Source organism: Dasypus novemcinctus, chromosome 25 (genome assembly GCF_030445035.2).
Source record: "Dasypus novemcinctus isolate mDasNov1 chromosome 25, mDasNov1.1.hap2, whole genome shotgun sequence".
Classification (NCBI taxonomy): Eukaryota; Metazoa; Chordata; class Mammalia; order Cingulata; family Dasypodidae; genus Dasypus; species Dasypus novemcinctus.
This window is the reverse complement of record NC_080697.1, coordinates 14,057,082-14,082,697: the sequence shown is the minus strand read 5'-3', so window position 1 is coordinate 14,082,697 and position 25,616 is coordinate 14,057,082. Positions and strand designations below refer to the sequence as shown.

Here is a 25,616-nt window from a genome sequence, read left to right as displayed (position 1 = left end):
CAGAGTGGAGAGTTGGAAAGTGACAAAAGGAGTCAGTCACTGATTTCCACATACATATTTGATTTGGGTGGCACGTAGTACTTTTTTAATAAACAAATTCTTCACTTGCCTTTGTGTTCTCTGTGGTTCCTTCCCTTTGCTAGTATTTATGCTTGTTTTTCTCCTATGAACCTTCTACAAGAACCGTTGTGGGAACATGCTTGATCCTCTAGATTCTTGGCTGTTAGATAAAATACTTAAGAAAATGCCAGTTTAATTATGCCAATAAAGAGTTTATTGAGAAATGAGAGAAAAGAGAAAAGTACCCCACTGAGATGGGACCTCCAGGCAAAGAGGCATGCCTGGGGCAGGGGGTTGCCTTTATCAAAGCTGTTCTTCCCTCCTCCCCTTTTCAGCTGTTCGAGGTTCTAATTGGTTGCCCAAGGATTCTCACCTGTAGCTCTCAGGGGTCGAGTGAGGGGGCTTTTTTGTTTGGAATTCCCTGGGACCAATGGGGAAGCCTGTGTGGAGTTCTCCATGGCTTCCTCTTGAGCCCAGGAGGTCCAAATGGGACCTTGTGGCCAGAGTTGTGGCAGTCTTTCTGACTTTGTTCTTAGTGGCACCCTTCCCTCAGGGGGTTTCCAGGTGGGGTCTCATGTCCATGTTCTCTGCTGGGTCCCATCTGTGACAGGACATCTTCCCTCATCTTCCCTATACTAACCTGCTCCAGAACTTTGGAAGAAAAAAATCCTTGGATTTTCAAGATCCAGGATAGGAGGGGTACATGGTCTCAGAAAAGGTCAAAATTTGAGAGTCCTAAAGAAGTTGTCCTTGGACAACTGTTCTGGGTTGGAGGATATGTAAATATTAAAGGAAGGGAAGGAGCAAATATTACTTAACAATTTTTTTAAAAAAATTATTTTCCCTCCATCCCTCCTTGTTTGAGCTTGTTGTGTCTGTCTGTCTTCCTTGTTTCTTTAGGAGGGACTGGCAACCGAACCCAGGACCTCCGATATGGGAGGGAGGTGCCTAATTGCTTGAGTCACCTCCATTTCCTGTTTTGTTGTGTCTCTCACTGTGTTTTTCTTTTTGTGTCTCTTGTTGCATCATCTTATTGCGTTAGCTCACTGTCTTGCTCATCTTCTATAGGAGGCACTGGGAACATTCACTCCCTGCTTCATTGGATTTCTCATTATGTTTTCCTGTTGTGTCTCTTGTTGTGTCAGCTTGCTGTGCCTGCCTCTCACGCCAGCTCGCTCTCTTCCTTAGAAGGCACCGGGAACTGAACCAGGGACCTCTCATTTCCTAGGCAGGAGCTCCGTTGCTTGAACCACATCCACTTCCCCAAATGTTACTTTTGATATGAGTGATCATGACATCTACATTTTTCCAATTTGGGAGAAGAAATTTTATTTGATCATCTTTCATCTGGTTTATTATTGAATTGGTAGTATACTTTATTTCATACACCAGGTTTAAAGCTGTATAAAATGGAGTATTATTTTAAAAATTCATTCAAATGGTAAACTTACTATTAAAGAGAACTAATCCTTTTGATTCTTAGGTAAATTTCAATAATCATTACTAATCATTGTTCATCTTATATTTATATTTCTATATCTTACATACTACACAGGCTGATTGAAATGCATTAGTTTTAAAATAAGGGAAGATAAGTAGAGAATTTTGGAATAAGATTCTCCAATTAGATTGAAGAAACAGATTTTTACACTCATTCTTAAGCTTGTTGAAAGTATTGAAAGGCTGTCACAGGGAAGCGGATTTGGCTTAACTGATAGAGCGTCCTCCTACCATATGGGAGGTCCAGGGTTCAAACCCAGGGCCTCCTGACCCATGTGATGAGCTGGTCCACCAGCAGTGCTGATGTACGCAAGGAGTGCCGTGCCATGCAGGGGTGTCCACCGGGTATGGAAGCCCCATGTGCAAGGAGTGTATCCTGCAAGGAGAGCCGCCCCACACTGAAAAATGTGCAGCCTGCCCAGGAGTGGTGCCACACACATGGAGAGCTGACACAGCAAGATGACGCAACAAAGAGACGCAGATTCCCAGTGCCGCTGACAAGAATGCAAGCAGACACAGAAGAACACACAGCAAATGGACAGAGAGCAGACAACGGGGCAGGGGGGAAGGGGAGAGAAATAAATAAATCTTTAAATAAAAAAAAAAGGCTCTTAAATTAACATTTGAGAATTTGTCAATTTTTTTTTAAAGATTTATTTTTATTTCTCTCCCCTCCTCCCAGTAGTCTGTTCTCTGTGTCCATTTGCTGCGTGTTCTTTTTTGTCCGCTTCTGTTGTTGTCAGCGACACAGGAATCTGTGTTTCTTTTTGTTGCATGATCTTGTTGTGTCAGCTCTCCGTGTGTGGGGTGCCATTCCTGGGCAGGCTGCACTTTCCTTCACGCTGGGTGGCACTCCTTATGGGGCGCATTCCTTGCGCGTGGGGCTCCCCTACGCGGGGACACCCCTGCGTGGCAGGGCACTCCTTGCACGCATCAGCACTGCACATGGGCCAGCTCCACACGGGTCAAGGAGGCCCCGGGTTTGAACCGCAGAACTCCCATGTGGTAGACAGACTCCCTAACCACTGGCCAAGTCCGCGTGCCTGTCGATTGTCTGTTGAACTGTTGATTTTTATGTAAAGGGTGATAATTCTGCTTTATTAGCCAACCTGGTCTTTATTGGTGTTTGCTGGCAGATAGAGATTGATGCTATACATGCTCAGGACACTTTTTAACATCTGAGAAAAAAAATCATTTTGTATTTTCTGTCATTTCAAGTCTCAGAGCTCTTCGCTGATTTACTTCTTGCCCTTTCGAATGGTAATGGTGATTTGTGACTATTTTTTGGACATTTAAATTCTAAGATAATAGAAGGTAAACAAGTGGTTCAGTAGATAGTTCATTAATTGTAAACACCAAGATGGTGCATCTTGGTTAAAATGTTTATTTCATTCATATATTGAGTAATTTTAGGCAAAATGCACAAACATGTTAAATATGACTTACATTTCTTCTTTTGTGTATAGGTAATTAATATGTTAACATGGGTGACTTATAGGTACATGTTTTTGTCTTTATTTGCAGAATATTTTATAGTGGTGTTTTAACCACATCTTTACATGATAAATAAGTAGAGCAATATGATACCTTTATACTAGGAATAATAGGGAAACGGACTTTGGCCCAGTGGTTAGGGCGTCCGTCTACCATCTGGGAGGTCCAAGGTTCAAACCCTGGGCCTCCTTGACCCGTGTGGAACTGGCCATGCGCAGCGCTGACGCGCGCAAGGAGTGCCGTGCCACGCAAGGGTGTCCCCCGCGTGGGGGAGTCCCACGCGCAAGGAGTGCGCCCGTGAGGAAAGCCGCACAGCATGAAAAGAAAGAGCAGCCTGCCCAGGAATGGCTCCGCCCACACTTCCCGTGCGACAACAGAAGCGGACAAAGAAACAAGACGCAGCAAATAGACACCAAGAACAGACAAACGGGGAGGGGGGGGGATTAAATAAATAAATAAATCTTTATACTAGGAATAATAAAAGGGCAAAAAGATACCTATTTTTAGGGGGGGCAAGAATGAGTAAAAACTGTATGTAGGATTTATGTATGCTTCATGTCTTGAAGAACTTAAGTATGTGGGCTGGAACTAATGATAATAAATAGGCCTGACATATTTCATGTATTTGGAGGTTACTAGGTAGGCTTTAGTATAATATCAATTTCTGTTTTTTAATGCCAGTTTTTTCTTCAAATTAGATTTTTCGTGAAGCTCGAAGAACAGTACCTAGTATTGTTTACATGCCTCATATTGGTGATTGGTGGGATGCTGTCAGTGAAACTGTGAAAGCAACTTTTCTGACATTGCTACAGGATATACCATCATTCTCACCTATATTTTTATTGTCTACCTCTGAAAGCATGTATAGTGAACTACCTGAAGAGGTAAGAAATGACCAGATATTTATCTTTGCTTATGTTGTTTTAAGATGGTTGTTCTTGTAAATTGGATATACCTTAATTACTGTAAAATCAATACGATTAGAGTGCATACCCTGCCTGGTCCAACCATTTATTGGCTTTGTGATTTATGGCAAGTTATTAAACAATCTAAGTGTCGGGGTTGGTTTTTTTTTTTTTTTGGTAGAGGTGGGGTGTATAATGGCAATATCTTCTTCCTGAGATAATCAATAGTTAGCAGAGAACCTGACATATAGTAACTACTAAGAAAATATTGGCTGTATCATCATTAATTCCATTATAGTCATCTTCCTCATTCTTATCCTTTAAATTACTTGGTAGGATTTTATCTCTCAGCTCTTTATTTGGTAGCATTATGTTAAGTTGAATATAGTTGCCAATATTCATATTTTCAAGTCTGAAATTTAGCTTTCAGATCAAACCTGACTCATTTAATATATTAGAATAAAAGGTAAAATTGTATCTGGTTCAGAAAAATTAGTAGATCAAATCATGTGAATGAAACTGTTTTTTAAAAAATTGTTTTAATGATCCAGAGCGTACTCAGATCTTAAGAATCTCCTTTAGAAATGCTTAGAAATATTTTTCCCAGGAACGACAATAGGAAATGATTTTATTGTATTTTATTATTGCAGGGATAATAGAATTTAGTAGAATACTGTAGTAAGAGTCAGGAAAACCAACATCTTTTGATCTTGGATAAATATTAAATATGAGACAGTGTTTTGGTATGATATATATATGAGTTTATTTTGGAAATGAAATAATACAAAATGTTGGTTTTATATGAGTATTATGAAGTAGGAATGCAGTTAAAGTTGATTTAAAGGAATGGATTAAATCTAAACATAGCTAGTAGCCACCTTTTGAATTAGATCCTCACTCTCAAAGAATTTTATTATAATATAAAAAGAAAGAGATAAAAGAAAATTTGGGGTAATTAAGGTATCTAGTTGCAAATATATAATTAGGTTAAATTTTCCTCTATGTTGAAACATTTGCAAATAAGTCTTATGAGCTTATCTTCTTGACACATCAAGTTATATATTGCCTACTCTTGCCCACATGTATACATAATTTCGTTTAATAAAGTTAACATCATATCATATACAGTTTCAATGTTGCTATATTACCGTAAATTTTAATGGATTCATAAAGCTTACTGATTAACATATACATCATTTGTTTACCAGTACTCTTAATTGGAAGCTAAGATGGTAGAAATTTACTGTCATTGAATCCTGAAAAGTCATCTTTTTTTCCCTTTTTCTGCTGTACTCTGCCCTTTTTTTTACTAAATAGCTTTGAAGAATTTTTCATGGTTAAACACAGAGTTATAGCTATGAGGGTATTTATCATAGCCTTTGATCATAGTTTAGAAGCTCCTAAATGTCCTTTAGTGGGGGATTGGTTAAAGTGTAGTAGATTCATTCCATGAAACAAAACGAGGCCTTTAAAAATATTAATGTAAAACATTTAATGTCATGGAAATGTGTTTAAATACATTGTTTATAAAGGCAGGTATTAAGTAAATATATGTTATTATTCCTGTTTATAAAGAAATAAAGACGCTTATACATCAAAATGTTAAAAGTAATTATCTCTGAGTATTGACGTTATGATAATTTTCATTTTCTTGTTATTTGTATTTTCTAAAACTTCTGTAATAACTACTAATGTTCTAATAGAAAATAAACTCATAATTTTGATAATCATAGACAGGGATCTCTACTCTTTTACTAAAAATGGAACAAAATAAAAAAATCCACCATGGGAATAGTGTTTTATTTGGAATGTAGAACAACTACTTTTTGAGTTGAGGGAAACACAAAGTGGAACAAAATGAGAAAATCTCATCTTTTAGAGCCCTTATAACATTCTGTTTTAAATGTTTCTTTGTAGATATCTCTTTTCTCTTCTAGTCCAGTAGTCCCCAAATTAAGTTTGTACTCAAGATACCAGAAAAAAAAATTCAAATGTCTACTCATTTTTGCTTTTTATATTATCTTAAAAATTTTGTGTGCATATTTTATAAAAATAGTACAGTAATAGAATCATGTATATACACATATGAAGATGAATATTCTGAAGGGAATATTTTTAGTTTAGTTTTTTTTATTACTAAAGTATATGATTTTAAAAATTGAGGAGAAAAATCATTATTGTAGACCAGCTGTTCTCAAAGTATGGTTCAAGAACCCCTGGGATTCCCAAGACCCGCCAGTGGTTCATCAAGTTCCTCCATTTCCAGCTGCATATCAGCTGCTGTCTGTATTTTCTTTATTCAGACTAACATATTGCCATTAAATGCAGAAACAGGAATGAGAATCCAGTTGTCCTCCATTAAGCCAGATACTAAAGTATTTTAAAGAAATATAAAATTGCCATTTTTCTCACCAAATTTTATTTTAAATTTTATGTATTTCATATATTTTAGAATTTTTGGAAAAATATATTTTTCCAAGGAATATATTCTTAATGTTAACCTGTAATGTATTTTTAAAAAGAAGTGAATAATATAACATTTTCTTAGTTTTAGTTTTTAATATGCAAATAATGACCAATAAATCCCACATAAATAAGAGCTCTTTGGGGTCCTCAGTAATTTTTTTAAATTTTATTTCTCTCCCCTTCCCCCCATTGTCTCCTCTCTGTGTTCATTTGCTGTTTGTTTTTCTTTGTCTGCTTGCATTCTTGTCAGTGGCACCAGGAATCTGTCTCTCTTATTGTTGCATCATCTTGCTGTGTCAGTGCTCCGTGTGTGTGGTATCACTCTTGGGCAGGCTGTGCTTTTTTCGCGTAGGCAGCTCTCTTTGAGGGGTACGCTCCTTGTGGGTGGGGCTCCCCTATGTGGGGGACACCCCTGCATGGCACAGCATTCCTTGCATGTGGCAGCACTGCACGTGGGCCAGCTTACCACAAGGGTCAGGAGGCTATGGTTACTGAACCCTGGACCTCTTATAGGGTGGGGGGATGCTCTATCAGTTGAGCCACATCCACTTCCTAATCAGTAATTTTTAAGAGTATAAAGAGGTCTTAAGACAAAATGTTCGAGAACCTTTGATCGGGATCACAAAGTTTTTGAGGGGAGAGAACTTTCTTACTCACCTTCACATCCTATATCCTAGCACAGAACTGACACACAGCAATCATTCAGTAAATATTTGTTAAGTGAAGGAACTAAGAATTGACTCACTATATAGGCTTTACTTTATTTATTTTATTTATTTCTCTCCCCTTCCCGCCCTACCCACCCCGCCCCAGTTGTCTGTTCTCTGTGTCCATTTGCTGGGTGTTTTTCTTTGTCCGCTTCTGTTGTTATCAGCGGCATGGGAATCTGTGTTTCTTTTTGTTGCGTCATCTTGTGTCACCTCTCCATGTGTGTGGCACCATTCCTGGGCAGGCTGCACTTTCTTTTGCGCTGGGCAGCTCTCCTTACAGGGTGCACTCCTTGCACGTGGGGCTCCCCTATGCGGGGACACCCCTGCATATCGTGGCACTCCTTGCGCGCATCAGCACTGTGTGTGGGCCAGCTCCACACGGGTCAGGGAGGCCCGGGGTTTGAACCGTGGACCTCCCATGTGGTAGATGGACGCCTTAACCACTGGGCCAAGTCTGCTTCCCCATATAGGCTTTAAGTAACCTCTGCCAACCTCTTTCCATTTTTTGCAAAATTCTAGTCTTAACTAAATTTACTTCTGTAGACCCTTTCTGATGATAGAGAAATTTTAACTGAGGTATATGGAAATTTAAAGTTATTCCTGTTTGGGAGACTTAAAAAAAAATTAACTGAGGGTTGAAAATAGAAAAGACTCTTTTAAAGGAGAAACCAGAAAAATTAGAGATATATGCAAGAAGGAAAGCAAACCGAGGCCATAATTATTAAACTTATGTTTCTGAAGAGATTCACAGTATATGCTTTGATATTTGATTATTAAAGACAGACTGGAAATGTTATAATTTAATGTATTAGAAAGGAATTTAAAGGAAACATCTCTTCTGTCATACTGATGGAAGTAAAGATTTTGCATATAGCATTTGTCATCTTAACTATTTCATGTCATTTTGTGTCTCTGGGTTTATTGTGGGATCTCAGGTGAAAATAAGTAACTTCGAGTTAAAAAAAAAATCAAACGGGAATCAAAAACTTAGATGAATGATCATACATACCAGGGAAATATCCTAAAATTAATTCTTAGTAATGAAACAATTATATGATTCTTCTTAAAATCTAATTGGACATAAAACTGAAACAAAAAATAAAAAATCTAATTGGAAGGAGATGCTCACAAGTTTTTTTTTAACCTAAAAAGGGGTAATAAATAAACATTAATAATTAACTATTTTAAGATATGTGGAATATTGTTTATTTTGATTTTGTGGAATGTCTTCCCATTTTATCTTGGGGCAAGCAAGTTTTATTTATGAAAGCTTTCTTAGGTTCACTTCTGGGATCTTGCTTTCTACATCTTTTCAAGATCTTGTGATTTTTTTTTTAATTTGGCAAAACACATATATCATAAAATTTGTCATTTTTATTTTTATTTTTATTTTTATTTTTTTAAAGTTTTATTTTTTATTTATTTCTCCCCCCCCCACCCCCAACCCCCGTTGTCTGCTCTCTGTGCCCATTCACTATGTGTTCTTCTGTCCGCTTCTATCCTTATCAGTGGGACTGGGAATCTGTGTTTCTTTTTGTTGCGTCTTCTTGTTGTGTCAGCTCTCCGTGTGTGTGTGTGTGTGTGTGTGTGGGGCGCCATTCCTGAGCAGGCTGCACTTTCTTTTGCACTGGGTGGTTCTCTTTACGGGGCTCATCCTTGCGCGTGGGGCTCCCCTACGGGGGGGACACCCCTTCGTGGCACAGCACTCCTTACATGCATCAGCACTGTGCATGGGCCAGCTCCACACGGGTCAAGGAGCCTCAGGGTTTGAACCGCGGACCTCCCATTTGGCCAGCTGACACCCTATCCATTGGACCAAGTCTCCTTCCCTTAACTGTTTTTATTTTACACATTTCAGTGGCATGAACTATATTCTCAATGTTGTGGCTCTATCATTGCATTTAATCTATTTCTAAAACTTCTTTTTATCACCCCAAATACAATTTCTATATCCATTTTAAGCACAAACTCCCCATTTCCTTCTCCCTAGGCCCCTGAAACCTCTCATCTACTTAGTTTAACCTACTTTTTTTCTGTGAATTTGCCTATTCTAGATATTTCATATAAGTGGAATCATATGCTTTTTGTCATTTTGTGCCTGGTTGACATTTTGTGCCATTATGACTTAGCATAATGTCATAGTATATAAGGCATAACAGTGTAATGTTTCCAAGGGTAATCCATGGAACTTCACTCTTATTTTACTACTGAATAATAATATTTCATTGTACGTATATACCACATTTAATTTATCCATTCATCCATTGAGTGACTCTTGGATTGTTCCTACTTTTTGGCTATTGTAAATGAGGCTGCTGTGAGCATTTGTATACAAGTGTTTGTTTGACGCTCTGTTTTCAGTTCTTTGGGATGAATACCCAGGAGTGGACTTCCTGGATCATGTGCTAATTTTATGTTTAACGAGAGTCGCCAAACTGTTTTCCAATGGCAGCCACATAATTTTATTAATACGTTCCACCAGCAATGTATAAAAGTTCAGTTTCTACACATCCTTGCCACCCTTGCTATTTTCTTGTGTTTTTCTTTTCTCTTTAATTTTAATCATAGCTGTCCTCATAAGGTGAAGTGGTATCTCATTGTGGTTTTGATTTGCCTCTCCCTAATGACTGATGATGTTGATCATTTTTTCCATGTGGTTATTGACTATTTGTATATATTCTTTGGAGAAAAATCCTTTGCCCATTTTTTAATTGGGTTGTTTATCTTTAGTTATTTAGTTGTATGAATTCTTTTTATTCCGCATATTAACCCTTAGGAGATAAATAATTGGCAAATTTTTTTCCCATTCAGTATATTGCCTTTTCACTTTCTTGATAGTGTCCTTTGATGCATAATTGTTTTTATTTTTAATGGAATTCTGTTTGTTTTGTTTTGTTTTCCTTGAGTTGCTTGTTCTTTTGGTGCCATAGTTAAGAAATCATTGTCAAATCTAAGGTCATAAAGTTTTGTCTCAGTTTTCTTCTAGAACCCTATTGTTTTAGCGCTTAAATTTAGTAGCCTTTGGTCCATTTTCAGTTAATTTTTGCATATACGATAATGTAAGGGTCTAAATTAATTCTTCTGCATGTGGATATCTAATTTTCCCAGCACCATTGGTTGAAGAGACTTTTCTTTCCCTAATGAATGGTCTTGGGACCCTTGTTGAAAATCATTTGTTCATAGATGTGAGGGTTTATTTCTGGGCTTTCAATTGTATTCCATTGAATATAATTCAACAGATGTCCATCCTTATGCCAGTGCCACACTATTTTGATTAGTATAGCTATATGATAAAATTTTAAATTGGGAATTGGGAATTCTTCGATTTTGTTCTTCTTTTTCAAGGGACCTATGCAGGGTCCCTTGAATTTCCACAAGAATTTTAGGATGAATCTTCCTTTCCTTTTAATCCTGTGAGATTTTGGTTAGGAATTGCAAGGAGTATGCTCATCACTTTGACGCATGTTGTGATCTTAACAATATTGTCTTCCAATCTATGAACTCAATATGGCATTCCAATTATTAATATCTTCTTTAATATCTTTCAGCAATTTTTTTTTAGTTTTTGGTGTGCAAGTCTGTGCCTCACAATTAGTTAGGGTTCCTAAGTAAACAGAACCGATAGGTTATATCTGTAAACGTTATGAGAGATTTTATAAAATTGTCTCACATAACTGTGAGGATGCACAAGTTCTAATTCCATTGGGCAGGCTGTAAAACAGGGACTCTGATGAAGGTCCTTGAGTTCCCCATGTTGTCTGTCTGAAGTAGAGATGGGAATTCTCCCTCTGAATGCTGAAATCACTTCCCCTTTAATGCCTTCAGCTGATTGGATGAGATGTCATTCATTGCGGATGGCCATCTCCTCAGTTGATTGCAGATGTTACCAGCCATCTATGCAATCAACTCTCTGATGATTAAAGTCCAGGAAATGCCCTTGTATTATAGTTAGTCCAGTAGTTGTTTGACCAAACAACTGGGTACCATTACGTGGTTGAGTTGAAACATTAACCTAACCATCACAGTCCGCCTCTTGTAAACTTGGCAGCCATACCTATCACCTTAAAACATTCTAAGTCTCTAAATAAAGATGGTAGCACATATCTGTTTATAACAATATTTAGCTGCCCTATGTACAACTGGAAACGTACTAAATTCCTCCAGAATAGGAGGCAAGTTCACGGATAATATTCACTCTTAAACTTGACATCCTTAAATATTATGACATAAAACTAAAACAACTAATGTCATATGATTAGGGGAAAGATTAAGGAAGAAAACAAAGTTATTTGTTTCATGTACATATACAGACATACTCATAACGAAACAAGGAAGAAATTATTCATGACCATTGCAGTCCTTATTTCTGTAACTGGTCACATGGTTGATGTTTTTATTTTTACTACCTTCTTCCACTACCATTCTATGTTCCTTTTACCCTCAGCAAGCAAGTCAATGGCCATGCTTATTTGCCTAGTGGTGAGACCCAAAATTTCATTCCTGAAGATTCTGGGCCATTCTTAATCCTGCCTGGATTGGGACATTACAGTTTTCCATTAACTTTAATCATAGGGCATGGCAGTTTTAAGAGACACCCTAGGGGATCTCTTGTATTCCAGCAAACTCTTCTTTGCCTCCATTGTGTAGGTACAGTCCTATTTCCTTTGATGGTCAGGATCATTCACCCCAGCCAGTACAGTAATTCCCTTCTTTGCCTTTTTTTTTCAACTTTTAAAAAAATTTATTGAAGTATCTCACTCAAACATACATAAACAATAAATGTATGGTAATAGTTGTGAATTTATAAAACAAACATACATAACATCATACAGGGCTCTCATAGCTCACTTCCTCCTACCACCAGTTCCTTGCATTGTTGTGAAACAGTTTTCACCAAAGATTAAAGAGCATCATCAAAATACTACTACTAACCAAAGTATCTTATATTTGGTATATTTTTCCCCCAACTCACTCTATTATTACTTTTAAAATATATTTTTATGACAGAAGTTGTAAACTTACAAAACAATCATGCACAAGTGCAGAATTCCCATACAACACCCGTCTATCTACACACCACACCATGTTAGAACATTTGTTACAGATTATGAGATACTATCATCAGACTACTACTAGGTCCTTAGAGTACATTTGGCATACTTTGTCCGTACTCCTCCGTTATAAAAACAGAATGTCTTTGGCATAGATGCATGAATATTACATTATTACTATTAACCACAGTCCATAGGTCACTCCAGTTGTATTTTTCCCATGCTTCTCCACATTCACACCACCTTGCAATAGTGATGTACATCTGCTGTAGCTCACAAAGGACACTTTTGCATCTGTATCATCAACCACAATTCTCATCCACCTCTGGGTTTACTATGTTAGTCAGTCCCTAGGTTATTCTCTAGTATTCTTTCAGTTGGCATTTATATTCTTGGACTACCCTTTTCAGCCACATTCACATATCTAAACCAGCTGTTGCTCACTAAAATGTGTTACCATCAACACTATATATTTCTACACTTTTACAGTAAAGTTAATTAAAACTTCTACATACATTAAACAGCAGTAGTCCATCTCAGTCCTCCTCTTATCTCCTTTAAGAATCCACCACCTACCACCAGGTCTTGAAGGTATTTTCCTACATTTTCTTCTAGAAGGTTTATGGTTCTTGCTTTTGTATTTAATTAACATTTTGCGTTAATTTTTGTATAAGGTGGGAGATAGGAGTCCTTTTCCCTTCTTCAGGCTATGGATATTTGGTTTTCTTAGCACCATTTGTGGAATGGGCTGTTCAGCCCAAGCTTGGTAGGTTTGACAGGCTTGTCAAAAATCACTTGACCATACATGTGAGGGTTTGTTTCTGAACCATCAATTTGGTTCCATTGATCTGTGTGTCTGTCTTTATGTCAGTACCTTGCTGTTTTTACTACTGTATCTAGGTAATACAATTTAAAGTCCAGAAGTGAGAGTCTTCCAACTTTGCTTTTGATTTTTAAGATTTTTCTGGATATTCAGTACACCTTACCCTTCCAAGGAAATTTGATAATCATGTTTTCCATTTATTTTTAAAATGCCGGTGGAATTTTTATCGGGATTGCATTGAATCTGTATATCAATTTGAATGGAATTGATATCTTAATGATACTTAGTCTTCCAGTCGGTGAGCATGGAATGTTCCTCCAATTATTTGGTCTTTTTAAATTTCTTTTAGTGGTGAGTTTTTGTTTTCTGAATACAAGTGCTTTACATTGTTGGTTAAGTTTATTCCTAAATGTTTGTGTTTCATCTGTCATGTTTTATTTTCACCACTCCTTTTGACACTTTTACTTTTACTGATGTAATCTTCATTTTTAGACTCTCTTCCAAGCCTCTCTCTCCCATATTTTCTTTTTAGACTGTAGCACACCCTTTAGCATTTACTGCAAAGCTGGTCTCTTGGTTACAAACTCTCTGTTTCTGTTTATCTGTGAATATTCTAAACTCACCCTCATTTTTGAAAGATAGTCTTGCTGGATATAAGATTCCTGGCTGGAAGTTTTTCTCTTGGAGTATCTTAAATATATCACACCACTGTCTTCTTTCCTTCATGGTTTCCAGTGAGAAATTGGTACTTAAATCTTATTGTTTTGTTTGTTTTATTTATATGTTTTGTTTGTTTTATTTCTTCTTCTTCTTCTTTTTTAATCCCTTATATGTTATGATTTGCTTTTGCTGCTCTCAGAATTCTCTCTTTGTTTTGGCATTTTGCATTCTGATTAGTATATGTCTTGGACTTGGTCTATTCAGATTTATTCAGATGGGAGTACATTATGCTTCTTGGAAATGAATATCTATGCCCTTCAATAGAGTTGGGAAATTTTCTACCATTGTTTCTTCAAATATTTCTTCTGCCCCTTTTCCCTTCTCTTCTCCTTTTGGAACACCCATGACAAGTATGTTTTCATGTTTCTTGCTGTTGTTTAGTTCCCTGAGAATTTGTTCATTTTTTTCCATTCTTTTCTTCTTCTGTCCTTTTGTATGTTCATTTTCAGAGGCCATTTCTTCAGGCTCATTAATCCTTTCTTTTGCCTCCTCAAATCTATTACATGATTTCAGTATGTTTTTTTAAAATTTATTTTTATTTATTTCTCCCCTTGCCTCCATTGTCTGCTCTCTGTGTCCATTCTCTGTGTGTTCTTCTTTTGTCTGCTTGCATTCTTGTCAGCAGCACTGGGAATCTGTGTCTCTTTTTGTTGCATCATCTTGCTGCATCAGCCTCTGTGTGTGGGGCGCCACTCCTAGGCAGGCTGCACTTTTTTCAGGTGAAGTGGCTTTCCTTGAGGGGCGAACTCCTTGTGCGTGGGGCTCCCTTACATGGGGGATACCCCTGTGTGGCACAGCACTCCTTGTGCGCATCAGCACTGCACGTAGGCCTGCTCACCACACAGGCCACGAGTCCCTGGGTTTGAACCCTGGACCTCATATGTGGTAGGTGGACGCTCTGTCAGTTGAGCCACATCTGCTTCCCTGATTTCAGTATGTTTTGAATTTCATTTATTTCACTTTTCATTCCCATAAGATCTGCTATTTTTCTCTGTATGCTTCCAAATTCTTCTTTGTGCTTATCCAGTGTTTTCTTAATATCCTTAATCTTGTTAGCCATCTCACTGAATTTATTAAGGAGATTTGTTTGAACATCTTGGTTTAGTTGTCTTCACTCCTTTATGTCATCTGGAGACTTACCTTGTTCCTTTAACTGGGCCACATCTTTCTCTTTCCTGGTGTGGATTGTAATTTTTTGTTGTTGTCTTGGCATCTGGCATAGTAGATGTATTTATTCTGGGTACAATTTCTCTCTTTAGTTTAGTTTAGGGCTTTCTTGCCCATTCTCCCTTGCTGGTTGTGTAGTAGGAGCCAAGAATGTAGTTGGTGCTGCGAGCTGTGGAGGGTCAAGCTGCCCTCATTGCCCCAGGGACTGATGAAGCTTCTCCCAACTTTCTCCTTTGCCAGGGGTAGGGACAGAGCCACAGCTATGTAGGGTGCAGGTCTAGACTGTAGTTAACCCAGAAAGACTGATGAAGCTCCACACCCCTTTTTCCTCTACCTGGGAAGGAGATGAAACTGCAAGTGCAAGCAGCAGTCTGTGCAGGTCCAAAATGACTGCAGTTGCCCCAGTCTATTTCTGACTATTCAGTCTGTATCAGCTGAATGTCCCTGTGGTTACCCAGAGAGGCTGGTGTAGGGCTCAACATCTTCCTCCATGCTAGAGGTGGAAATGAAGCCTCAGCTAGGGCTGCAGGCCGATCTGTGTGAAAGAAATGGATCTCTACTACCACTGTGATTTTCAGTCAGTCTGGGTTCCCCTCATGCTGGGGGCAGAGTAAAAATGGTGGCCACTGGCCTCTTTCCGACTTGAACAGGTTCTTACTTTCGCTGTTTCTAGGGTTGTACTTTAGGCAGCCGAATTTACTAATCAATAGCTGAGATTGGTGGCCAACTGTCTCTTCCTTCCCTGCTTAAGAAATGGAGCTTCCAATTCCAGCCACAGAATAGCTTCCAGGCGGCTTGTGCCACCAGAGTATGATGATTATTTGCCTCCTTGGCATTCTGCGGGGACTCAGGTCCCCCCAGCTTCCTCCTTGCAGGTTGTGGAGCTGGGGCTTATTCTAAACATGCAGTCTGATCTGGATGGAAAAGAGCCGGTTCCTAAAGCAGTGTGATTTTCAGTCTGCCTTGCTTCCCCTTGTGCCAGGGGTAGAGTTAAGACGGCAGCTACTGGCCTCTTTCTAACTTGAACTGGTTCAAGTTTTAGCTGTTCTTAGGATTATACTTTAGCCCACAGAATTTGCTCATCAGTAGCTGAAGCTGGTGCCCAACCATCTCTTCCTCCTTCATTTTTGGGAAATGGAGCTTCCAATTCTAGTCGTGGAACAGCTCCCAAGGCGGCTTGTGCCTCCAATGGAGGGTGGGCACTATACTTAAGAATGGGCACTATACTTAAGAATCTTCTCTGCAGGTGGGCAGTATCCTCCTTCTGTTCCTTCAGGATGCTCTTCTGGTCTCCTGAAGCCCCCTAGCAGGTGCTTTTGATAGCTCTGGGTGATTACTAACTGTCCTGTAGCATGAGGTGACTCTAGGAGCTCCTTGTTCTGCTGTCATCCTGCTGGTTGTGTTCCTTCTTTGCCTTTGATTCAGAAGCATGAGGAGCCCAAAGTGGCCAGGTGGCAGTCTTAACTTAGAGTTCAATGGAATCATTGTTGTGTTTCCTGGTAGAAGTGCTCCTTCTTTTGGAACTAAGACCTGTAGAACAGCAGAGCTTAAGATTGCAGAGACAGGAGGCAAAAATTTCCTAGTGGATCACTCGAGGTTATAGTGAGTGGTGCCACTCCCATTCCACCCCTTGATTCCTGGACCTGTGAATCCTGGATATGGGAGAAACAGCACCATAGAGTGGACTCTGATTTAGAGCATATACAGCCTCCTGGAAAACATTGCCCCAGCCCTGCAAGGCATTGCCACCTAATTAGTGCTGTAATTGAGTCTTCAAAAGGCCATTCCAATGTTCTATCAATCCATTTGCTTCAGGATGATGGGCAACATGGTGAGATCAGTGAATTCCATGAGCATGTGCCCTTTCCCACACATCATATGCTGTTAAATTGGTGCCTTAATCAGAAGCAATGCTATTTAGGACATCATGGCAGCAAGTAAAACAATAAACATTTGGTAAATCCACAAATGGTAGTTTTGGCAGAAGCATTGCATGCAGGGAAGGCAAACCCATATCCAGAGTATGTGTCTATTCCAGTTAAAACAAATTGCTGCCCCTTCCATGTTGGAAGTGGTCCAGTGTAATTACCCTTCCACCAGGTAGCAGGCTGATCACCTTGAGGAATGGTACCATACTGGGGGCTGAGTGTGGGTCTCTACTGCTGGCAGATTGGGTACTCAGCAGTGACTGTAACCAAGCTGGCCTTCGTGAGGGGAAATCCCGGTTGCTGAGCCCATGCCCATTCCCACACATCCCTACCACCATAGCCTCTTTGTTCATGAGCCCTTTGGGTGATGACAGGAGTGACAGGGGAAAAAGGCTGCGTGCTAGCCACCAAGTGGGTCATCTTATCCAACTGATTATTAAAATCTTCCTCTGCTGAAGTCACCCTCTGGTGAGCATACACATGGGACACAAATATTTTTTGTTTTTTTTTCCCCACTCAGAAAAGTCTATCCACATAACTCTTTGTCACCAATTTTCCAATCATGTTCCTTCCAAATCCCTGACCATCCAGCCAAACCACTGGCAACAACCCATGAATCAGAGTACAAATGCGCCTCTGGCCATTTCTCCTTCCAAGAAAAATGAACAGCCGAGTACACTGCTTGAAATTCTGTCCACTGGGAGGATTTGCCATCACCACTTTCCTTCAGGGATGTCTGAGAAAAGGCCTGCAGTGCTGCTGCTCTCTGTTTTTGGGTGGTACCTGCATATCATGCAGAATCATCTGTAAACCAGACCTGAGTTTTCTCTTCCTAAGTCACCTGATTGTAAGGAACTCCCCAAGAGGCTATAGCTGTGAACTGGGAAAGAAAAGGTAATGTGGCAGGAGTAGCCTTTGGGCTAATTCCTCATGCAACTTACTTTTGCATTCAGGATCCACTCGAGTCCTATCTCATATATACCATTTGGATTTTATGATGGACTGCTGCTGTGCATTCCCAACTTTATGGTTTGCTGGATCAGATAATTCCGAACTTGTGATAGGCAACTTGGGTCTCATGGTAACTTGGTGTCCCATGGTTAGCATTCATTCTCTACTAAGGCCCTGTAGTAGGCCAAAAGCTGTTTCTCAAACAGAGAGTAGTTATCTGGAGAGGATGGCAGGGCTTTGCTCCAAAATTCTAAGTGTCTGTGCTGTGATTTCCTACAGAGGCCTGCCGGAGGCTCCATACCACATCTCTATTTGCCACTAACACTTCAGCACCATTGGATCTGCTGTATCATATGGTCCAAGTGGCAATGTAACTTGCACAGCAGCCTGAATCTGTCACAGAGCCTCTTCTTGTTCTGGTCCCCACTCAAAACTAGCAGCTTTTCTGGTCATTAAGTAAACAGGGTGGAGTGGCACATCCAAATGAGGACTATGTTGTCTCCAAATCCAGAGAGACCAACTAAGTGTTGTGTCTCTTTTTTGGTCATTGGAGTGGCCAGATGCAAAAGCTTGTCCTTCACTTTAAAAGGGATATCTTGACATGCCCCACACCACTGGACATCTAGAAATTTCATCGAGGAGGAAGGCAAAGGCCCTTGTATTTTTGTTGGATTTATCTCCTATCCTCTCTCACTCAAATGTCTTACCAATATGTTTATAGTAATTGCTCTTTCTTGCTCACCAAGTCCAGTCATCATGATATCATCAATATTATGGACCACTGTGATGTCTTGTAGGACAGAGAGACAATCAAGATCACAAGGACAATATTATGACATAAGTATGGAGAATTGATATACTCCTGAGGCATTAAAGTGAAGGTATATTTCTGGCCTTGCCAGCTGAAAGCAAATGTGATGGTCCTTATTAATGGCAATTGAGAATATAGCATTTGCCAGATCAGTAGCTGCATACCAGGTGTGAGGGATGTGTTGATTTGCTTACGTAGTGGTACCACATCTGGAGCAACAGGTACAATTTGAGTCACCACCTGTTTATGATAATTTACTGTCATCCTCCAAGGTCCGTCTGTTTTCTGCATAGGCCAGATAGGAGAGTTGAGTGGGAATCACCACCTCTGCACCCTTCAAATCCTTGATAGTGGCATTGATCTTAGTAGTCCTTCCAGGAATCTGGTATTGCTTTTTTTTTTTTAATCCCCTCCCCCTTGTGACTTGCTTGCTGTCTTCTCTCTGTGTCCGTTTGCTGTGCATTCTTCTGTGTCTGTATTTATTTGCTTTTTATCCACCCTCCCCCATGGCTTGCTTGTTGTCTGCTCTCTGTGTCCATTCGCTGTGCACTCTTCTGTGTTTGTTTTTTTTTTTTTACTTGTTTCCCTTTTTTTGTTGTGTCACCTTGCTGAATTGGCTCTCCGCGGCACTTGCGGGCCAGGCGGCACTCTGCAGTGCTTGTGGGTTGGCGGCTCTCCATAGCGTGCGGGCGAGCCTGCCTTCACAAGGAGGCCCCGGGATGCAAACCCAGGGCCTTCCATATGATAGATGGGAGCCCAACTGATTAAGCCATAGCTGCTTCCCCCTGGTATTGCTTTTTTTTTTTTTTTTAAAGATTTATTTTTTATTTATTTCTCTCCCCTTCCCCCCCAGTTGTCTGCTCTCTGTGTCCATTCGCTGTGTGTTCTTCTGTGACCACTTCTATCCTTATCAGCAGCCCCCTGGTATTGCTTTTGATTTGCTATTTTGCTAGGTAGGGACAGTTCTAATGGCTTCCACTTAGCCTTTCCTACCCTAATAGTCTTCATTCAACAAGTCAGGGATCCAGTGTGGGGATTCTGCCAATTTACTCTGATAGTGCATTCTGGAACTGGGGGAATAACCACAGAATGAGTCCAGGGACCCACTGGATCCGCTGTGAGACTGACTTGAGCTAAAACTCAATCATCTGACCTCCTTCAGCCCCTATTCTGACTTGTGGACCACAGTGGCTTTTTGCATCTCCTGGAATTAGTGTCGCTTCTGAGCCAGTATCTAATAATCCCCCAAAAGTCTGATTGTTTCCTTTTGCCCAATGCACAGTTACCTTGGTAAAAGGCCATAGGTTTCTTTGGGGAAATGTGGGAGGAAGATTAATAGTATAATTTTTTTTGCAGTGTAAAGGATCCTCCTGCAAGGGGACCTGGCCTTCCCCTCATTCAAGGGGGCTCTGGGTCTGTAAACCATCTCAAAATATGGGAATTGATTAAGGGGTTGTGACTCTCTGTTTCTGTAATTCTAGTTAGGGTTTTATTCACTCAACCTAAAACTCTCTTGGTTATACAGATCAGGTAGGAATTTAGGTGACTGCCCATCTCTTTTACTTCTAAGTATCCCATGATCTATTAGCCAATGCCATGAGTCTATGGGACTCAGAGTCTTGATTGCTGCTTTGAGTCTTCCTTTCATTGTGGTAGCCACACCCACCTTGTCTTTGGCGATTAAATGCTGCTGCTTGGCCTCTGCCAGCCTGGGATCCAATCATCCCCATAGCGTTTAAAGATTCTAGTTCCATGACAGTATTTCCCACAGTAACATCTGATCTACAGAAAAGATCAATCATAGAACTTTTCAGGGAAGATGGAGTTAGTCTCACAAATTTCTTCCTCACAGTCCTGGTAAAGGTTGTGTCCTCTGGACATTCCTGAGGTAGCTGGGCAGGTCTTAATGTGGTGAATGCATTCTGGCATTCCAATCTTTCTAAACCTTTGGATTCCCTCATCTACAGTATACCAGGGTAAATCGCCATCTTGACTTTAGTTAGTCATTATAAGCTATCTTTTGGTCCATGTTTCAGCCAATCACCTGAACAAACTAGCCCTTTCTAGCCTTTTGAGCTACAACATTGAATCTAGAATCTCTGCTTAATGGGCCCACATCAGTGAATTATGTCTGATCCAACTTTATATTCCTTCCACCATTATCCCATTCCCTTAATATCCATTCCTACACCTATTCCCCTGATTTCTGTTTATGTAATTTTAAAAACTCATGCAGTTCTTCTAGAGTATAGTGTACTTCCTCAACATTATACTTTGTACTTCAAGTTTGGGGGCTTGTGATTTCAGTCTAGTTATAGGCCTGAAATAGAAGGGGGTGGTGGGAGTGGGTAAGGGGAAGAATTAGAAATGTCTTGCAAGGTAATTCCCTCAGGGCATTCCATTGCATTTTCATTCTGTGAGACAGGATTAATCTCTTCAGGTAGGTTTTAGATGGCAGACTTCTCAGGGCAGGGAGGTGGTTGGGTGTTGGTTTTTTTCAGGGCAGGGAGGAAGTAGAGACTCCTTGAGGCAGGCTGAAAATTGGGCAATATAGGTTTGAGGTTGGGGGATACCCTCCTTAGAGAGGGGTCTGGACTCCTTGGGGTAGGCTGGAGGTTGGGTCATATAAGTTTGACATTGAGTGTTTTCTTCAGGGGCAGATCATTACAGTTTATCTGGCACAGTCTCAGCAAAATTTAGGTTTCAATATCCCCACCAATATCATCATCAACCCTTGCGTCTCCATCCTAATCTTCATGGTTCCACTCCTTTCCAATCAATGCCTTTACTTAAACAACAGACTATCTTGCAAGGTTGAGATTGTAGTTTCTGTTGTAACTCTGCTATTCATACAATGAGAGTCTGAATCTGGGTTTCAGAGATCTCAAGTCTGCAGCTGCAAAAACAAGATTTTTTATCCGCACACATAGAACCTTTCACATTATTTATACGGTGCTTATGTTGCAAACTTGAAGCCTTCAGCTCATCTCTTTCTTCTGTAACTCTGTCCAGTATCTTTAGGAGCAGCTTGCCAACATCATGGTACCTTTTAACTCCACAAAATTCTGTTAAGGTTTTAAAAACACTCTCACCCAGATCTTGAGTCTTTTTTAAGCATGTAAGTATTCAGTGGTGATATTTTGTGTCTCTCTCTTGCTAGCTCATGACATGTTGTTAGTGGCCTCTTGATTATTGGAAACAGATTCACTAGTGCCCTTGAATCTAATCAGAGTAGAGAGCCAATTGCAAAAATTCCAGAATCAATCCAGAAATCCCATTTTTAACATTCTGTTTCTCAAGAACCATTCCTGGTACCACGCTGTATTAGTCAGGGTTTTCTAGGGAAACAGAACCAACAGAAGATATCTGTAACTAATACAAGATTTTATAAAATTGCCCCATACAACTGTGGGGATGCACAAGTCCTAATTCCATAGGGCAGGCTACAAAACAGGGGCTTCTATGAATGTCCTTGATGAGTTCCCCAGGAGACACTGTCTTTCTGAAGTAGAGATGGGAATTCTCCCTCCAAATGCTGAAATCACTTCCTCTTTAATCCTTTTAACTGATTGGATGAGACATCACTCACTGCTGATGGCAGTCTCCTCAGTTGATTGTAGATGTAACCAGCCATCTTTGCAATCAATTCTCTGATGATTAAAGTCCAGGAAATGCCCTTGTATTACAATTAGCCCAGTGCTTGCTTGACCAAACAGCTGGGCACCGTTACCAGGCTGAGTTGACATGTTAACCTAACCATCACAGTTTCCTTGGTTAAATTTAGTTCTTCCTTAGTATTTTATTCTTTCTGGTGCCATTGTATATGGAATTGTTTTCCTAATTTACTTGTCGAGTCTTTCTGTTGCATTGATATAGAAATACAACTGAGTTTTGCATGTTGATCTTGTATCAAGCAACATTGCTCATGAATTCATTTATTATTTCTTCTAGATTTTTTGTGCATTCTTCGGGTTTTATAAATGCATGATCTGCAATGGAGATAATTTTACTTCTTCTTTCCCAATTGGGATTCCATTTATTTCTTTAACTTGCCTAAAAGCTCTGGCTAGAACTTCCAGTATGGTGTTGAATATAATTAGTAAAAGTTGGCATCCTTGACTTGCTCTTGATCATAGGGGAAAACTTTCAGTCTTTCACACTTGAGATGATGTTTGCTGTCAATTTTTCATTATAGCCTTTATCAGATTGATGAAGTTCCCTTCTATTCCTAGTTTATTGAGTGTTTTTATCATGAAATGTTGCTGAATTTTGTCAAATGCTTTTTCTGCATCAATTGAGATGATTCAAAAGATATAACAATTATAAACATATACATATCTAACAACAGTGCCCCAAATATATGAAGCAAACATTGAAAGAATCAGATAGACAGCTGTGTAATACTATTTCAAAACTTCAGTAACAGAGCAGCCAGACAGAAGGTCAACAGAGGAAAGAGAACACTTGAGCAGTACCATAAACCAATTAGACATGATAGACATGTACAGAATACTTGTTGAACAACAGAAAAATACTCGGTCTTTTCAGATGGCTTATGGAACAGTTCTGTAGGTCAGACCATATGCTAGGCTGCAAAGCAAGCCATAATGAATTTTAAAAGTTTGAAATGATTCCAAGTATCTTTTCTGATCACAGTGGAATAAAACTAGAAATGAGTAACAAAAGGAAAACTGGAAAACTCACAAATATGTGGAAGTTAAATCTCACGCTTTTTTTTTTAAGCAGTTTTGTTCACATACCAAAATCACTCACTCTTAATAAACCAGTGGGTCAAAGAAGAAATCAGGAAATATCTTAAGACAAATGAAAACAAAAACAACATACCAAACCTTATGGGATGTAGTGAAAGCATTGATCAGATGGAAACTTATTGCTGTTTACATTAAAAAGGAAGAAAGATCTCCGATGTACCTCATTGTACATCTTAAGGAACCAGATATAGCAGATTAAAGTAAACCCAAAGATAGCAGAAAGAAGGAGATAAAGAATAGAATGGCTATAAATGAAATAGATAATAGAAAAACAATAGAGAAAAATCAGCAAAACCAAAATTTGCTTCTTTGCAGGGATCAATAAAACTGACATTAACTGGGTTGACTAAGAAAAAAAGAGAATTACTAAAATCAGAAATGGAAGAAGGGACGTTATTACTGACTTTACAGAAATAGAAAGGGATTATAAGTGCATACTGTGGACAACTGTATGCCAACAAATTGGATTATGTGGATGAAATTGACTTATTCCTAGAAATACACAATCTAACAAAATTTTCTTGAGAAGAAATAGACAATCTGAATAGACTTGTAATAAGTAGGGAGATTGAATCAACCAAAATCATCCTAACAACAAAAACCCAGGACCAGATTTCTTCACTGGTGAATTCTACCAAACATTTCAAGGTGGATTAACACCAAATAATCCATTTCAGACTCTTCCAAAAAATCAAAAAAGAATGAACACTTCCTTACTCATTTTATAAGCCTGTTATTATCTTGATACTGAAGTAAAGACACTGCAAGAAAACTACAGACCAATACTCTTCATGAATATAGAAAATTCTCAACAAAATACTAGCATGTCAAATTCAGCAGTATATTAAAAGGATTATACACTGCACCATGCCCAAGTAGGATTTATCCAATGAATGCAGTATCATTCAACATATGAAAATCAATCAGGGCAATACACCACATTAATAGAATGAAGTAAAACAAGATCTTCAGTTTTTAAACTTCATTTTCTCTATTACAGCGGTTACAGGATCCCTCCCTTTAAAATTCATGACTAACAATTCTATTTAACATTTTAATATGTTTTAGTTTGCTATAGACCTGCCAATCCTAACTACCAGACATATGTTTGCGTTTATAAAAGGGATTCATTTGGGGTAGAAGCTTACAGTTTGAAGGCTATGAAATGTCCATATCAAGGCATCAACAGATCTTTCTCAGGCAGGGTCTTGCCGCATGGTGAAGAAAGATGGTCAGCGATCTCTACTGAGGTCCTTGCCTTCCCCTCCACAATCTCCTATCTCCCGGAGCTTAGCTGTGGGCAAACAGACATATGGCTTTTCTCCTCCAGTCCTCCTCTGTCATTCTTTTGCGGGCTTCTCTGGCTTTCTACAGCTGTAGGAGAACCTGGAGTCCTTTCTCTCATGTTGCCAGATCAAAATGGTAGAGCTCCCTTTTCCTGTGCCCTCTCTCCGTGTGTTTCCATTCAGATGAGACCCAGCAAGAGGGCAGAAACTCAATCTGAGTCATGCCTCACTGACATAGTCTGGTCAAAAGGATCTCACATTTGCAGGAATGGATTAGTTCAAAAACATAATCTTTCTCTTTTGAGGATTCACCAGATTCAGACAGTCACACTCCACCCTCTGAATCCCAGAAAGACTTGTTCCTTCCATAGCCCGAAGACATTAATTGCATCATAATATTTTAACAACCTGAAATCATTGCAGTAGCAATAATAAGTACAAAATCTCATAAAAATCAGTTAGAGGCATGCAGTTTGTCTTGGACAACGTTCCTTTCTGGCTGTAGACCTGTCAAACTTACAAAACAAGTTAGCTGCTTCCTATATACGAAGGAGGGACAAACATGGAATAAACATTTGCTTTAACATAGGGAGAAATTGGAAGGTAACAGACATAACGTGTCCCAAACAGTTCTGAAAACTTGCAGGGCATACTCCTTTAGATTTCAAAGTCTGAGAGTCATCTCTAGAATGATGTTGTCTTCTTCTTGGGACTTCATGGTTGCCCACCCCTTCCACGGACTTCCCAGTGGCCGTCCTCTCATTTCTACCCTCATCAAGTATCGGTGGCAGCTGAGCGTTAGCCCTCACTCTCCAAGAATATTGGGGTGATGGCCACACTTTCCACAATCTCTGGGGGACAGTCTTAATCCTCTTAGAACAGGGGGGTGGTGGCAAGATTCTCCATAATAATCTGGCATACAGACCCAACCCCCTCAGAACAGTAGGTGGCCACTGTTGGGTGAATAGACCC

At 39.5% G+C, this 25,616-nt stretch overlaps 1 protein-coding gene across 2 annotated transcripts in view; it reads left to right on the top strand.

The window, feature by feature from the left end:
- Positions 1 to 25,616, top strand: part of ATAD2B (ATPase family AAA domain containing 2B) — a 245,735-nt gene that overhangs the window by 166,836 nt on the left and 53,283 nt on the right. For both annotated transcript variants that reach the window (XM_058287681.1, XM_058287680.1), the window contains exon 19: positions 3,753 to 3,938. In XM_058287681.1, the coding sequence (XP_058143664.1) occupies positions 3,753 to 3,938 (186 nt within the window). The remainder of the gene's footprint in view (positions 1 to 3,752; positions 3,939 to 25,616) is intronic.